This window comes from Helobdella robusta, assembly GCF_000326865.2.
Source record: "Helobdella robusta unplaced genomic scaffold HELROscaffold_79, whole genome shotgun sequence".
NCBI lineage: Eukaryota > Metazoa > Annelida > Clitellata > Rhynchobdellida > Glossiphoniidae > Helobdella > Helobdella robusta.
In genome coordinates, this window is record NW_008705453.1 from 486578 (window position 1) to 504077 (window position 17500).

Below are 17500 nucleotides of genomic sequence, written 5' to 3' on the forward strand. Positions count from 1 at the left end.
TTCACCATATTTCACCATTGTGTTATACATTATGTTTGATTAATATTTGTATTTTACTACTGTATGTGTGTGTGTGTGTGCGTGTGTACGTGTAAGTTTGTGTGTGTACATGTGTGCGTGCATGTGTGTGTGTTTTTTATCAGCAATTCATTATCATCATTTGCATCATCATCATGATTTAAACCATCATCATAATCAAGATCGTCGTAACCATCATCAGCATCATCATCATCATCATAATCATTATCCTCATTATCATCATCATCCTAATCATTATCCTCATCTTCATCACCATTATCATCATCACCATAATCACCATCACCTCCATCATCATCATCATCACCTTAGCCCACCGCCTGGAACCGGAAGAGATGGATAGGCGGACCAAACAATTAGAAGATGCCATCAACAAGGAATTGTTCAGCGCCGACGATGACGACTTAAACGGCGATGATGACGTCAGAGATGCTGGCGAGGAGAGAGAGAAAGTAGAAAAGGAAGATGGAGTGAAGAGAAAACGAGTGGACGACAAGAGTGAAAGAATGAAGAAAGAAGAAGAATTTCATAAAAGTTTGTCTGTCGGAAGTACGGAGAGTCTGCAACTGTTCGACAAACATTTTCCTGAAAAGTCAGAGGAGAAAAATGCTGAGAATAAAAAACCGAAAATGAACAGAAAATTTAATAAAAAGTTAATTGTTTGAATAAATGTTTATCTAAAATATTAACTGATCCATTATTTAATTAATTAATTAATTAATTAATTAATTAATACAATTATGGGTAAAAGAACAAATTGTTGGATCATAAATTGACGATATTTAAGAATATTCTGTTCATCGTTTGCTTCGGTGTTGCTAAGTGGTTATTTTTACTTTCATACATTTAGTTTTTTATAAAAAAAAATGAAAAAATGTTTCAGAATTGTATTTTTTTCTTTTAAGAAAATACATTTATAAATATTTAATTATATAAATATTTATAAATATTTTTTTCTGATAAGAAACTTTTTCATAAAATTTAAAATATGTAAATTCAGAGATATTTTTAAATTTTTATTTTTAAATTTTTAAGATATTTTTCGAGAATCTTCGCAAATTATCGTTAGAATTGTTTCAAAAAATAAGTAAACATTGGATTGCTTAATGACAGTCCTCTTTAAATGTATGTTATAAAAATACTGTACGTTTATCAGATTTCATACTACTACTGAAAATCCACATGCACTTTGTTAAAACTAGTTAAATTAGAGCCAAAAGTGTAATATGTATTAATTAGGATTCATAAAATGTTTGAGTGATCTCTTCTTCCAGAGATCAGTTCTTGGGCTGTTGCGATTTCTCTTAGGTGAGGCTCGACAGAGTTTGGTGTTGTTTCTTGTGAGGAAAGAGTCTGAATATCGGCGAGATTTCTGAAGTAAAGCGAATTATTGGCCATATCGTTCGTTAGGTCGAGAGGTTCTGAATCGCGACTGCTAGAATGGTAGGAGTAGTCGTAGTTCAGTTTCTGGTTGACGCCTCGTTTCATTTCTGACATGGTCGGTAGGTCCTCCATCGATTCGTCGCTAACATCCTGCTTGAAATCGTCAATCAGCTCGAAGTACCTGCTAAGAATTTTCATGTTCGGTAGAGAGTCGAGTGTGAGGAAGTATAGAGGAAGCTGAAGGACTATCAAGATGCCAAAAACTAGAGCCTTCGTCTGACTTTCGGCTTCGATTTCATCCATCAGGACATTGTAACAACCCTGAACATTCTGAGTAACTTTTCGGTCTATGTTTATTTTCTGGAGTATGTTAATTTCTTGAAAAGTGCGACAAACTACTTCGAAAATTTAAGTTACTCGATTAAAATAGTTTTGCAACAAATAGTTAATGCAATAATTTAAAAATGCTGAAATATGTAACCTTTCCAATAATATGGCGGCATTTGGCGAAGCCCTGGCAGCAGCTACTTGGCAGTTTGCCGTTGTGGTTGCTTGGCAGTTGGATCCAGTCAATGGGACCGGTCATTCCGCAACAGTTGTTTTCCAACTGGATGCGATCTATTTCCGATTTGATGTCCGCGTTCGTTTTGTAGTTAGTGAGGAAAATTTTCATATCCGGAGGCTTGAGAATTTTTTTATGAGTCGTTTATAAAAATGTGAAGTATGAGATGATTTTCCTGTAGTTATTCTAATGGTAATAGAGTTTTTAGGTTGCAAATATTTTGTAAAGATAAAATGATCTTTAGGAAGCTAATAAACAATCAAAATTACAGAAACTTTACATCCACCAACCACAATGGTAAGATGGAGACTCTGAGAAACCCAGGTGCACGTAGACAAACCAACCAAGTGAATGGCCAGTTGGACAGTCAGCCAGAATATGTAGGTCTTTACCACGTAAGATTTGTTCGTCCAGACTGAAGCGTGTTTCGAGTTGAAAGCTATGGCAGCTCCTAACAGGTTACTTGTAGCGGAAACAACAAACCACGATCCGAGTACCATTTTCTGCTTTTTATCGTCGTAAGATGGCAGCTGACTAAGCAAAGTACCCATACTCTGCGGGATTGAAAATATGGATTTTATTGCAATTAGTTCGATGGCGAACATAATTAGTCTCAGTGCAAAAAGTAACTGCCAGAAGCTATTCGATGGGTTGAACTCTCGTGAAGTAACGTTTTTATCACGTTCCAAAGAACTGAATTTATTTTTTTGTTCTTCCGTCAAGTTAAATAATTTTTCACTTTTTTCCGGTTTAACTTCAATCTCAGGAGCCAGTGGTCTTTTGACTGACGGTGCTGGAGTAAGGCTAGTACCAGAGGAGGAGGAGGAGGAGGAGGTACTTAAACGTTTTCGGTTTTTGCTTGTTTTATTTATCGAAGAAGCTGGCATTGAAAGCGTTTTTAGCGTATTTTTTGAAAATAAATTTTTACTACCGTTTCTAACTTTTGAAGCTGGTTTGAATGTGGTTTCCAGCAATTTACTTTTCGTCGCGTCTGAAATTTTTCCGGAAGACTTTCCATCTTTTTTTCTTAAAATATTAGCGTCAGCATTTTTATCGGTTTTTATTGGAGTTGGTTTAAGCGGAGTTGGCAGCAGTTCAGGTTTTAAAAGCAGGTTGTCATCTTTTGTTTTTGGCATGTCACCTTGCGAACTTTTCTCATTTCTGGCGTTTGGAGCTTGTTCGTGCGGGGTTGTCAGCAAATCATGTTTCGATGTTTGTTCAATATATTTGGAACGTTTTTTTCTGGGAAGTTTTTCAGCAGGGAAAAATAGTTTTCTATCATTTTTTCTTGGAGTCGGTTTATGCGTTGTTTCCAGTATATCATGTTTCGGTATGTCTGAAACATCTTTAGAATGTATTCTAGCGGAAGGTTTTTCAGCAGACAGAAGTGGTTTTTCATCTTTATTTTTAAGAATGCTAGCTCGCGTGGTCGTCTTCGTGGCAAGGAATGGAGTTAGATTGGGTGAGGCTTCCACCAAGTTATGTTTCGACAGGTCGGCAACAACTCCGGAACGTTTTTCCACTTTTGGCTTGATGAGTGGGGCATCGCTGACGTCACTGCCACTTTCGGACAGACTCATTTTCCAGTTTTACGATTATAAATTATTTTTTGACTATTTTAAAAATTATTTTTCAAACTATTTTTGGACTAAACGAGAAAACGAAACATTTTTAATTGTCTTAATACAATTTCTAAAAAAAATAAACCAACTTGCATTAAAATATGTTATTCGTTTGTGTACAACTAATATTCAAAATTTTCAAACATTTAAAATATATGTTTACAGAGATAAGAACACTATTTGAACGTCAGAAATGTTTTTGAGCTTTTAATTCGGTATAGCGCACAATTTTATTATATTATTTTTTCATCTCTTTTCATAATTTTTAAAATCAAGTTATACGATTGCTGAACGTTAGGCTTGTTATTCGCAGAAATTACAAATTACACTTAGAGAAAAAAACTTTAAAAATCAGAAAATTGTTACAACAAATAAATTGCATGTCAACATTTTTTATCTGATCCAATTTTCAACCTACGATTATTATTTATAACTATAATTTTTAATAGTAAAAATTAAAATTTGTCAAATAATTTTTTCTAATTTTATTATTTTTGATAGAAAATGTCAATTTCTTCTATTTCTTACTGGCCTTTCTCTGATTACATCGGCGTGTTCTGATCTTAGATCATTTAATTTCTCGTCACTAGGTGAACTTTTCGTAGAATGTAGATCTTGGGCATTATTCTTAACTGTACTAGTCTTGTTGCAGTTGTCGTTGGAGTTGTAGGTCAGGTAATATTTGTTGTCGCTTAGCCATGAGTTGATTAACGATTTTTTCTTGGAGTACTCTTCAATCATATAGTTTTCAAACAGTTTGTAGTCTTCATCCGTCAGTTCCATCTTATCCTCATCATCACCATCATCGTCGTCGTCGTCGTCTTCGTCATCTACAATAGCGTTGTTTGATTTGTATTTCTCTTTGCAAATGCGTCCAATCAGGTTTGTCCTTTCGTCGCACCTCGTCCGCTCACTTTCCGTCGAACGGTCGTCATTCACGGTGATGTTACAGTGAAAGTTCGACTGAATAGTGTCACCGGTAATCTCAGTTCCGGCATCTACATAATTATTTGCGTTGTTCTCGTCTCCGTGGCGGAGATTCATGTCAGAAGAGGGTGCTGTTTCGATTTCTTTTGCTCTTGGCAGGGCTCTGAAATCTATGGTAGGGTCGTCATTGCTGAAAAGATTATGGAGGAAGAAAAACTTTTTCAGCATTTTGAAGTTCGGTAACGAGAAGACAGTTAAGAAAAGTAGCGATATTTGTAGGATGGCTATGATGCCGAATAAACAGGCTTTTATTTTTAACTCGTATTCGATCCCTTCCATTACCGCTATGTAGCATCCCTTTCCATGCAGTGTTTTGTTCTCCGCGTGCTAAATTTTTTAAAATATGAATTAAGTATAATAAAAAATTATTTATGTATAATAATTTAGTCGCCATCAATTTTAAATTTCAATTTAACTTTTTTAATTAATTTGAATAATTTTTCAAAATTAACATCATCACAGAACTCTCAGTTAGTAAGGCAAAAACAATCCTCACTCTAAAAATTGAACATCAACCAAATTTCCAACATCTCCACAAAGTGTAGACAATCATGTCCAAATGTAAGTAAAAAACCCACATCCAGAATTCCATAGCGGCACTTGGGAGCGCTGCAGCAGCTTTGTGGTAGGCTGATGGTGGCTTTGGTGTCGCCTTTCATGCGCCAATCCGCTGGCCCGTGAATCCCGCAGCAGCTGTAGCCACTTTGGAGGTGGTCGACGAAGTAGTGGATGTCTTCGCTGCTGTTGTAGCTGTGCAGGATCATGCGCAAGTCTTTGGGCTGTCGGTGGCGAAGTTGAAAAGGTTGGGTTGCAGTGAGTGCTTCATTGATTTGGTCGGTCGTTTTAATGTTGATACTATTGAAACATTTTGTTTTTGAAATCAGGTAATAAAAATGTTTTTCTGCTTTAATTACTTGATCTTTTTCTAACGAGTTCCATAAAACTTGAACAATTTATTTCTAGATAATTTTTACTTATTAATAAAATAATAAACTCATCAAATTATAAAATGCAGCATTTTTCCACAATTAAAACTTCAACTCACCACAAAAACATTTGCCAGGTTCAGAATGGCCACAGAATAGACAACGAACCCCATGACGTGCATAAAGAGCATGTACGCGAGCCAGAGGACGTGGCATTTGATGACGATGCACTTCTGTGCCCAGACCACAAAAGTTTTAAAATAATAAACCACAAAAGCTCCTTTCAGGTTTGTGGCAGCGGAAACTGAAAAAATAGCTACAAGAACGCACATTTGGCTGTTACCGTAAGCTGGTAGGACGTGTAGAAACTTTTCTCCAAATCCCGGAAGCGAGAAAAGGACAATAATCATTGCTATGTCCGCTAAGCACATCAAAAGCCGCAGAAAAAATAAACAAAACCACCGCAAGTTACTGGTTGGATAGCGAACGTTCTTAATTTTTTTATCTCTCTCAATCTCATTCAGCTTTTTTAACTGTTCTGGGGTGATCTTGAGTCTAGCTTTAACGTAGTCACCATTTTGAGATTTTAAACCCAGTTTTCCATCGTCTTTTGATTCTGATTTCTTTAACAGCTTATCTTTAGCGTCCTTATTTTTTGCATCTTTAGCTTTATCCTTGCCTTGCCCGGCTGCTTGATCTTCGGGACTCGTCTCTTCCGAGTCTGATGAATCCCCTTCGGCGGCATCACTGCCACTCTTCGCTTGGATTGCACTGGCCGGATTCGCCTTGGTCACTCTTCTTGATGACTTCGATTTTTTGCCTTTTGCAGCTACGGCCATTTTTCATCAATCAGAATCTAATTTTGAGAACCTCAGTAGAGGAAATTTTCAAAAGAGAGCAAACGAGCGAATTAAATGTTTGTTTGATTGGGTTAACCGCATGTGCTAAAACGAATTTGTAGTTTTGGTAGTCGGCGATTTGCTATAACTCAAACGATTCCATTGTTTCTCAAACGATTCCATTTTTTGACCATCATGTTTCATATATATTCATTACATTTTAGAGTAAATCTTAAAAGATTAGTCCAAAATAAATTATTGAGAAAATTAAGAACGGAAAATAAGCCAGAATAAAATTCCAAATTGTTAAATGGATTGTTACGATAGAACTTTGAAGGTTTTATTATTATTGGCGTGAGTTAAGCAACTCTTGATCTAAATTTTATTTTTTAATGTAGTTAAAAACAAATTCGAAAAAAACAAAATTTATTTACCAACGTCATTCAAACAAATCATGCTGTAGCGCTTACTTTTTTTAGAAAAAAAAATTATCTTCACGAAAAATTGTTGAAATAATTATACTCTACCAATTTGAAGTTCTATTCAAGTTCTTTAAAGTAGGGTTAATAACTCATCTTGTCACTCGTAGAATTTACTCTTTAAACCATTCTAACAATGGGTGTTTTAACACGGTTATCATATTCACTGTTGTATTAAACAGTAACTAACTATACAAATTTTTCCCATCAATTCTTAAATTCACTAAACAATTCATTATTATTTGTAAAAATTTATTTATGATTATAATAAATAAATGAACAATAAGAACGTGAATAAAACTACCTTTAATTTCATTCCAAAATAAGGTTGTTTATAAGCGCTATGTTAATTTTTAGCTGGTAAAAATGTAATATAGCAATAACAAAAACAATGGTGTTTTGTTTTCTGGATTTTGTTCTATTTTTCATTTATTAGATTTTATTTCTTTACAAAATTGAAATATTTCACTCATTTTTTCTTAAATTCTCTAAAAACAATTTCTGTACAATATAAATCACGAAATTTTTGAAACAGAAAAATGAGTTCATGAGATTTAAAGTTATAAACTGCTTTAACATCCAATACAAAACACACACGCACACCACACAAGCACGCACACACACACACACACACATTCTACTCTTAACATGGTGACCATTCGAACTCAGTAACTGTAACAGCAAGACAAAGTACTCTAACCATTAGACCATCTCAACAACCAATTTAATCATGCCAGTAGAGGATAAAGTTCCCCATCAACTAAAAATAGCCTCACACATTCCTCACCAATCCAAGGCCAGTTTCGATGGTGTACAGAACATGAAGACAACCACATACTGCTACGAACCAACGCTAACATCTTCTTTATCTTGCGAACGTCAGCCAACAGTTTATAAAAATAAATTTACGAGCAAAAAATTATTTGAGGTTAAAAATGGCAAAAAAGGTCTAAATGTTTACCAGAAATGTCCGACGGATGGCTTAACAGATCAAAATAACTCCAACGTTCACAGCGATAAGCAACAAAAAGATAAAAACTTTTCCGAAAACGCAGCAACCGAATCATCAGCAGCAGCAGCATCTGACGCCGCCTCCACGTCATCATCATCGTCGTCATCGCCACCAACATCTGCAGAAACAGAAATACTACCAAGAGAACCAAACTCAGCCCTTCGTCCACCAATGCCCCCTCACCCAAGGTTTATCCACCCCCACGTAGTTCCGCCACCAATGTTCATGAATACTCGTCTGCCCCATTTTCCTCCGCCTCCATTTTACCCCCCATTGCCACCACCATCAGATGTTTCATCATCTTCTACAAGTGCATCTTTGATGGATCTTGAATTGGAAGCAGATAAAACTCCGGAAAAACAAGCTAAAATGGAAAATGAAGATGAGGATGACGAGGAGTGGATGATGATAAAGAAGGAGAAGGAAAGTTGTTCTGTAAACAAATTTATGTAATTACATGTTTGTTTCCATGATTAATTCTCAATAACATCAACTACATGCAAGCAGAAGGCATGCATACACGCATGCTCCAACAATTTACACACTGCCATGACAAGACCAGGGGCTTCTAAAGTTACAGCATGTCGATATAAATAGAGGATAATGTTTTAATATTGGCCAAATGAATCAATTTAAAAATACGGCCGTATACTGCACGTCCTAATTAATTATTAATTCACTAATTAACTCATTAATTAATTACTAATTCACCAATTGACTCATTACTTAGTCTAAATTTAATAGTTTACTATTTAAATCTTCACTAGTCACACAAAGATTAATTAACTAATTAGCATATTCAGTGTCATGATGCTGTCCCTTTCGCTCAACATTTAGACACATTGAAACAATTTCCAAAAGTTTCCCGCCCCAGTTAACGTTTGAAAAACTTTCAAAATTTACCCTAACCCTAACCCTAACCCTCCCCGCCCGCTATAGTTGTCTAGATCCGCCATCGAGCCTATTAAACTTTCATTAATTTAATTCATTAATTTACCACTTAACACTTCGCATCCAATTTCAGACAAATTAATTCGCCAATTACTTATCACCAAATTTACCCAGGTTAATTCACCAATTCACCGATTAACTTTTCACCATTTCTTTCAAGATTCAAACTAGCCTGGTTGAACTCGGTAGCCAGTCACATCGGCATTATAGCCATCTGTTTCTACCTCAAATTTAAATACGGAAAGTACAGAGAACACAGAATGGAGCGAATACTTAGGTACCACGATGTGTATAATGTAGAAATCTGGCGGTACTTTTGCCACACTATGAACATCTCAATCACCAGCTGCTTTTTTGGGCTTTTTGTCTCACTACTTAGCTCCAGCATAAGCATTTGGGTGTATATTAAAATTATGGTCAGAGTTTATTGTGTCTGGGCCATGTATCAGATTTTAGCAATGGCGACATTGGTGATTGTTTTTTATGGGAATAGAGAACATTTGTTGCAAGTGATGATTAAGGTGAGTGATTTTTTGCGCGGGTGAGTTGGTGGTTTTGTGGGGAGAGTTTTGGGTTTGTTGTTGTGTTTGTGGCATTGGACTGTTGTTTTTTGTATCTTAAATTGCTTTGGAATATTGTGCTGTCTCAAATTGCCCATTAATTTATTTAATATTTATTAATTTACTCAACTAACCAACCAACCAATCAGTCATCCCAACCCAACCAACTAACCAACCAGCTAACCAACCAATTAGCTCAACCAACCAGCCAGCTACAGCAAACTATTCATCCAATTAAATCCATTCATATAGCGCATTTTTTTAACTCAAACGCTGTCACTTTCAAACTAACTTTAGGATACGGAGAAAGTGAAAAAATTTACAATTCACAATTATAGAGACGACGTAATGAGAGTAAACTTGGACGTGGTACAGCGAAGTTTAAAATGCTGTGGAATAAAAAGCGTCGATGACTATCTAGGTTCGTAGCTGGCTGGCTGGCTGGCTAGCTAGCTGGCTGGCTGGCTGATTGGTTGATTGGTTGGTTGGTTGGTTGGTTGGTTGGCTGGTTGGTTGGTTGGTTGGTTGGCTGGCTGGCTGGCTGGCTGGTTGGTTGGTTGGTTGGTTGGTTGGTTTAATGGCTGGCTGGTTGTTTGGTTAGGTTTTTGAATGAATAAGTGAAAATATTGAATAAATTAATTGAAAATTTGAGACAATACAAAGTGCAATGGTTATGGCGTTGTTTTTGCAGCGGTTATTTTAACTACTGTAAGTGCTTGTTTGTTGAAAAAAATGTAAAAACGCGAAAATAAAATAATCAACTAAGTTTCATTCTCTTTTTTTCACAGAGAAATTCATTCAATTTACTTTAAATTAATTGATTCATTTCATTATCTTATAAACAATAATAAATAAAAATAGATAAATAAATAATACACAAATTATTAATATTTTAAATTTTGACCTTTCGACCCTGAAAAGGCGTGACAATAGTGGATCGGCCCCTGAGCCAACAAATAAAGGACATACCAGACTCGTGCTGTGAACAGCCAGATTGTAAAACAAACTCAGAGGTGCTCTTACATATAATTAACTATAATTAAATCAATTATAATTAATTATATATATATATATATATGTGTGTGTGTGTGTGTAATTATATATGTAATATATATATATATGTGTATATATTGGATTAAGGCTGTCAGAATTACTACTAATACTACTACTATTACTACTACCACCACTACTACTACTACTACTACTACTACTACTACTACTACTACTACTACTACTACTACTAATACTCCTACTACTATTACTACTACTTATATAATTACATAATTATAACTAACCATCAAATCGAGACTAACCATCAAATCGAAACTAACCATCAAATCGAAACTAACCGTCAAATCGAGACTAACCATCAAATCGAAACTAACCATCAATTCGAGACAGAAATGGCAGACCCTACGCAACAACGCCCACAAAAAAGGCTGCATGTCCGCCATGTCCTATGCTATCTCGGAAAGATTTCGTTTCGCTTTTAATTGCAGCTTACTCCTGGCGGGCTTATCCACGCTGGCGTTTTTGTCGGTTTTTGTGGGAGCGCGGGATCCGAGGTCGTTTGAGGAGAGGGAGTTCTATAGGGGAGTCATGTCTGATGAAAATGAACCGGGAGCTGGTGAAGACCAGTCAAAATACGCCACCGCATCTGAGTTGAGGGAGATGGAGAGAATGATGAAAGGGAAGAGTAACTCGAATCGCAGTCCAGCTGTTGGTAGTGTTGATACGAATAACGTCTCGACGAATAGTTGTAGAATCGGGCCGGTACCGGTTTTTAAGTACTCGAACGACAGGCGGTACTTTAGAATTGGCTCGATCGATAATACCGGTAAATATTTGAATCAGATAAGTTTTTATGGCATCGAGAGTTGTGATAGTGATGCTTGTTTCGGTGATGATAACGATGAGGCAGTTTGGAAAAAGGATAGTAAAGATGATGATGGTGTTGATTGCAGGAAGTACGGATGTTACGATGATGATGACGTTGATGGTGAGAAATATGGAGAGATGTTGATGAGGAGAAGGGAGAGGATGATGATGAAGATGCATAAGCCATGGCCGACATTCTCCGAGAAAAGTTGAAACTTTAAACTTTCAATCTATTTTTGATTCAGTATATATATTATTATTATTTTATTATTATAAAAAAAATTTTGTAAGTATTTCTTAAAAGTACTAAGAAGAAACACATTGTATATAAAAATGAATCGGCATGTCAAAGCTAGTGTATGAGCTAAGTGGAGATTTTGCGTTCGAATTCGGTCACTGCATCATCAGTGCAAGCCCCGTTAACCATTACGCCATCGCATTGTGAAAAATGACATAAAATCAGGATAAAATGGTGCTCCAGTTAAATGTTCAGAAAAATAAATGTTTGCTTCGTTTTTGTTTTAATTTCGTAGGCGTCACATGTAAACAAATGTTGTAAATATAAACAAATTACTTTCAAAATATTACTATACATCAAGATTAAGATTATGCTTTGCTCATATTTGTTTTAAATATTCTGTAAAAATGTTGTCATAAAATTATTTGAGGTAATTTTCCAAAAAATATATATATATATCTCAATAAAGGTGTATTTAATAAATAAGGTTGAGAAAGGTTTCAAATGTCTAAAAGAAATTAAAAGTTGTATAAACCGGTCCAAAAATAAATTTTTATATAAAGTTGAAAGATTTGTTAAAATACAAATCAAAATAACCCATTTAACTCCCACTCCTACTCATCTTAAATCTTAAAAAAATGAAACTTAATTCACCAAAAACTCCTAAAACCCACAAAAACGTCAGCCAAAAAAGTTATTTAAAGCCAAAAGACAGAACCAAAAGCTCGAATATCTACGGCGCTGTCAGAGCAACAGCTCCCACTAGCAACATCAACTTCAGCAGTATCGTTGAGGCAAACGTCGAAGCTGAAGACGCTGCCAAGCAGCACATAAAAGATGAAAAACCAGTAAAAGAAAAGCGCAAAACCTACCAACTTGATAAGGACAAAAAAGTCATTCTTCCAACCCCGCCAGACGAGCCAATTCATCCGAAAAACTGTCCCCGAATTTTCTGCAGCGAAAACCGTAAAAATAGCGATCTATTCATGAGAGCTATTACAATAGCTATGCTTCATCTCCTACTTATCCCGATGTCTTTGTCTATCTTTACCTATTTCATTGTCAATAGTGACGCTGATGTTTTGAAAGTTCTGAGTACATATGGCGAGCGGAGGGAAAGAATAGATATGGCGTTTGGGGTCATTTTGTTTGTTGTTAACGCCATTGGGCTTGTTCTGGCTTTGTGTTTGGGTCTGATGAAAGAACAATCTGGCAAGTAGGTGTTTTTGTTATGAATTTTTTGGTTTTAGGACTTGATAGAAATTTAAATAGAAATTGTTAAAATGTTTTGACTAGCTGTCTAATATTTATAACTGTAATGAGTTCGTTAACGTGTTTTGAAATCTTTCATGTTTTTTTAGAATACTCCATCTATTCATTTGGGCCAAATTTCTCATTAAGAATTTTAAAGTTTTGAATATATTGACAGAAAAACTTGAATAAAACTACAATGAGTTTTATTTAAACTTGAGTACATCATTATTTTTTAAATTTAATTCAAACTTTTCATCAATTTCGTCGTCAAGTAGACGCATTTTAAAAATTTTCATTCGATAAAATTCACATTCTCGAGAAATCCGCGATGTTATTATGTGGCGAGATCCTACTTCTTCTTGCAATGTGCTACACTAGGTCGGTAGGTAGAATTCATTCATTCCTTCATAATTTATTTAATAATATAAAATAATAATAAATAATAATAATAATGAATGATAATAATATTATTAATAATAATCGAATCAGCACTTCAGTTCGTTCAGTTCATTCTCTGCGTTATATCTTACGGCAGATCATCTCGATTGAAAGCGGTTAGTTCAGAAAAAAAAATTTGCTTGTCTGCCTCTGTCAAACATAACTTTATAATGAAATATAATAAAAATTATATAATAATAATAAATAATTATAAATAAATAAATAATAATAATAACATTATTCTGGATAGTCGTTCTGGATTGTATTTCATTATATTATTAATATTTACACTAATATATATTTTGCTTTAATCAAATTGTTATATATTACGAACGTCTTCTTGTTCTCACTTCTTCTTAACTCGTGTTAATTGCAATTAGGATTATCAAAAACAAATTTTTTCTCTCCGTCACAGAACAGCGCCGTGTTCCTAAATTTATACTGGGAATCCAGTAGCTTTAGGTACTCATTCGATGGCTACCAAATTAGGTATCAGTGCTGTGGTATACACAGTTACAGAAACTGGTTGAAATCGCCATTCTGGGCGAACATTAGTGAATATTACGAAAATGACGTCATTGGGGTGCCCAGAAGTTGCTGCAAGCCTGAAGTGAAGGGCTGTGTGCATATCGGGGTGGGTTTGGATTTTCTGGCAAAAATTTTAAAAATTTAGTTTGCTAAGTTTTTCTGACTGATTTTGTGATCAAATTATTATTTGTAGCATCGTCGTCGTCAATAATTACATCATCATCATCAGTAGCATCATCATTATCATAAATGCATCATCATCATCATTATCATAAATGCATCATCATCATCATCATTATTTGAATTTCTTTCTCTTTGTGATAAAATTTTTTCTTCCTCGTTGCAACAGGTTTAATTTTATGCATATGTTTTTTAATTCTAAAATTTTGTAACAATACTAATTAGTTTTTAAAAATTGATACTGATGTTTGACAACATTAATGTGTTTTATTATTTTCTGTGGGGTTCCTTGTTATTTGGAGTTTTGGTCTCTTTTGGAATCCTTATTCATGTGTTTTCATGAAATAAACTTGATTAAAAAAAAAATCAACATCACCACCATTAGGAAGACAGTGCACTGACAATAAACAAAGACAACTGCTATAACGTGATGAGAGACACAATCGTCGAGTCGTACGCGTTTTTGTGGATGGTGCTACTCGGCGTGATGGTGGTTCAAGCCCTGGCCATGTTCCTGTGTCATGTTGCCATGCGCAGCTTCATCACTGTCTTCAAACAGGCAAGTTTGGAAATGATTAAATTTATGATTCTGAAAAGGTTTGAAATTTTTTTTAACATTTTTTTTTGAAAATATGGAATAAAAAAAGGAAATAGAATTCTGTCCGACCGAAACTTAAAATCTTTAATACACCATGTGTATGTGTGTGAGGTGTATGTGTGAGATGTAAAGAGGATGTGTGATGTGTATGTGTGAGGTGTGGAATGGATGTGTGGCATGGATGTGACTCGTGTAGAGTGATATTATTGCAACCTTTGTAGCCCAAAAGTTGAACTATAATTAGGAAATAACGTGTCTGTGAGCAGCTCTGAGCTTCATAGCGAAACGCAAACAAAAACTTAAAAAAAACTAACCCAAATGAAAAATATTCTTAAAATTACCAAAACACCAGGTCACAATGGAGGCACAAATCCGGAAGATGGACGATGTAGCAGCTGAGGAAAAACTTCTGGAAGGTTCCCTGATGGGAGTGATGGGAGAGTACAGCAGTACCGTGGTCATCCCGGATGAAGATGATGAGGAAAAGAAGAGGAGACTGAAGAGAGATGCGAAGAGAAAGAAGAGGATGGAAAAACTCAAAGGTGCGTGTCTGTGTGTCTGTTTGTGTGTATCTGTGTGTGCGTGTGTGTATGTGTGTCTGTCTGTGTGTAAATCTGTGTGTGCGTCTGTGTGTCGAAATGAATCGAAACGTCAGATATAACGAGATATAACGCAGATGCTTAGTATCATTCATAAACGAATTCTTTTTAAATCCAATCAGACATTGTCGAAAAAAACATAGAAGAGAAGGAGAAAGAAAAACCAAAAGAAGAAAAATGAAAGAAAAACTGGCGGGAAAATTATGGCGGCAAAAATTTAAAAAAATGGCGGGAAAACGTGAAATTACTTGAATGTCATCGGTAATAAGTGTGAAATTTTCAAGGAGCTCATGTGGCCAGCAAACTTTTTTTTCAAATTTAGAACCTAAATTATCCATAATATAATTATTTTTACCGTTACCTCATAATTATTATCATAATTATATTTAATTATTAATTATTATTATCATAATATTATATAATTATTAACATTATTATTATTATAACTTTATAATTATTATCACATTTCGTTTATTATTATTATTACATATTAAAATTGTCGTTATTTTAAAAACTTTAAGTTCGAGACATGTTTTCGGGATCATGTCATTAAATTCGTTTTAATAATATAATTTTGAACAATGAATTCTTTTTATCTGTTTGTTTTTCTTCTAATATAAATTTGAAAATATTACAAAAAAATGTAAAAAAAGAGCCTTAGAAATGCTTTAAAAAAACTGAACATTAGCATGCAATTCATCAGATAGAAACACTTGTTAATACCCATTCTACTCTGTATTAGGCAGATTTTGCTATTTTTTGCTAATTCATTTTTGTTCATTTTAATAAATCAATTTATAATTAGTATTCAAGTAGCGAAATTTCAAAAAATTCATGTCCTCTTTCTTATCTCAACTTGCGTAACGAACAATTATTATTACCAAGAAGTAAAATTATGGATAAGAACAATAGAACAACACAGGTGATAGAAATCTACATATTTAACAATCCTTAAAACTCATTGATGACAACCATTCAAATTTTTTGATGAAAACCTCGAAACTCCTCGACCATAAATCGCATATCAACGTGGTTTCTCTCTATTATATTCCCATAATTACAAAAGTTGTGGTGAATTTTTAGGATGTATGAAAAAAATTGAAATCATATCATTTAAATGATATAGCTAGTAGAATATATAAAACTATTAAAATTATGATAATCCTTTCGTTATTTAAACTTTTTTCAATCTGGAAGCCAACAAATATAATTACAAAATAACCGCTAGGTGGATTTTGACAGCGTATAAAACTAGCGAACAAAATAATTTTTATATCAACATGGTCTTAAATATTTTTAGTAAAAGTAAAATAAAAATTAAACACAAGCTATCTCTCTGACGTTAAGCATAAACAACTATTTTTCAACTTTAGGAAAGTAAATTTTAGGAAAACCCGGCTTGAGAATTTAAAAATAAAACGCTTTATAGAATAAATAATGTAATTAACTATTATAAAAGGTGGTTTTAGCCAATCTGAACATTTACCAAAAAAATGTCTTCAGAGAGTGACAATGAACCGACCGAGCCTACAAGTAAAGCGGAAAGTGAGCCGGATCGAAAAAGAATCGTAGACAACAACCGACTAACTGGCGACGCAAGAAAAGACCTTGCCACCTCAGTTTACAAATTCGCCAGAGACCCGCAAAATCGCTTGATAACAGTTGCCAGATCGGATCTAGTGCTCAATGATGGCAAAGGAATCGAGTCGGAACGGAAGAAATGGCTCATGTCGTTAATAAGAGCTTTTCAGCCTTCAATGAACAGCGATGAAATCATCTTCACTCGCTGGGCTTACCTCTGTTTCTGGCATGCTTTAGAAACTTTCTCCGGCCTAATTCTATTAACCTACATAGTTTACTTCTGTCTCACAAGCACCTCTGCCTACCTAAGAATGTTCGACGGCTACTACACCGGAGATGATCTAGCTAGTATCGGTGCGACGGGGTTTGTGTGCATGCTTCTGAGTGCGGTTGAAGTTATTGCAAGCGTTAAATTGTTTCATGCAACCAACAAACTTTTAAGAAGAAAGTTTCTAGAGACACAGATGATCAACGCAGTTTTTAGTATGCTATTCGTGGCCGCGCTGGCTACTGTTTATATTTTGAATTCAATGGAGGCAGAGGAGGTTTTTGGGGTGAGAGTATTTTTTTAAATAATTTAAATTTTTGTTGAATTGTTAAATTGAAATCTTATTACATATTAGCAATCATAACATTTTTAACAAACTTATATGCAAAATTGTAACATCTATAAGCATTTAATTTACAACCGTTGTCATAAAAACACAAAAATAATCAAATATTTTAAAATTCTAAACTTCTTTTTTTAACGGCATGGTATTTTGGCTCCTATTTTGATGCTATTGTGTGCCAAGTTTCTTTTTCTTTTAAGATTTTTAAAATTGCAAGTGTTTTAGGTAGTTTATTAAT

At 34.6% G+C, this 17500-nt stretch overlaps 5 protein-coding genes across 5 annotated transcripts in view; 3 read left to right on the plus strand and 2 right to left on the minus strand.

Annotated features, from left to right (window-relative positions):
- HELRODRAFT_182054 (hypothetical protein) overlaps nt 1–701 on the plus strand; it is a gene marked incomplete at both ends in the record, with an annotated part of 3926 nt that extends 3225 nt beyond the window's left edge. Inside the window, one exon of the mRNA XM_009031810.1 lies at nt 349–701. Within this exon, the coding sequence (XP_009030058.1) occupies nt 349–701 (353 nt within the window). The remainder of the gene's footprint in view (nt 1–348) is intronic.
- A 336-nt stretch (nt 702–1037) lies between these two features.
- HELRODRAFT_194502 (hypothetical protein) lies at nt 1038–3687 on the minus strand. Its single transcript, XM_009031811.1, has 3 exons — nt 2272–3687; nt 1901–2101; nt 1038–1779 (listed from the first exon to the last, which is right to left on the minus strand). The coding sequence occupies exons 1-3, from the start codon at nt 3559–3561 to the stop codon at nt 1279–1281; spliced, it is 1992 nt and encodes a 663-aa protein (XP_009030059.1). The 5' UTR covers nt 3562–3687; the 3' UTR covers nt 1038–1278.
- Nucleotides 3688–4110: 423 nt separating this feature from the next.
- HELRODRAFT_182056 (hypothetical protein) lies at nt 4111–6355 on the minus strand (the record flags this gene model as incomplete). Its single annotated transcript, XM_009031812.1, has 3 exons — nt 4111–4917; nt 5169–5369; nt 5636–6355. 3 exons carry the CDS (start codon nt 6353–6355, stop codon nt 4111–4113), a joined length of 1728 nt encoding a protein of 575 aa, XP_009030060.1.
- Nucleotides 6356–12111: 5756 nt separating this feature from the next.
- HELRODRAFT_182058 (hypothetical protein) lies at nt 12112–14501 on the plus strand (the record flags this gene model as incomplete). The annotated part of the gene is made up of 5 exons (XM_009031813.1): nt 12112–12689; nt 13047–13105; nt 13217–13281; nt 13581–13799; nt 14259–14501. The coding sequence occupies 5 exons, from the start codon at nt 12112–12114 to the stop codon at nt 14499–14501; spliced, it is 1164 nt and encodes a 387-aa protein (XP_009030061.1).
- Nucleotides 14502–16563: 2062 nt separating this feature from the next.
- Nucleotides 16564–17500, plus strand: part of HELRODRAFT_182059 (hypothetical protein) — a gene marked incomplete at both ends in the record, with an annotated part of 4099 nt that continues 3162 nt past the window's right edge. The window contains one exon of the mRNA XM_009031814.1: nt 16564–17196. Within this exon, the coding sequence (XP_009030062.1) occupies nt 16564–17196 (633 nt within the window). The remainder of the gene's footprint in view (nt 17197–17500) is intronic.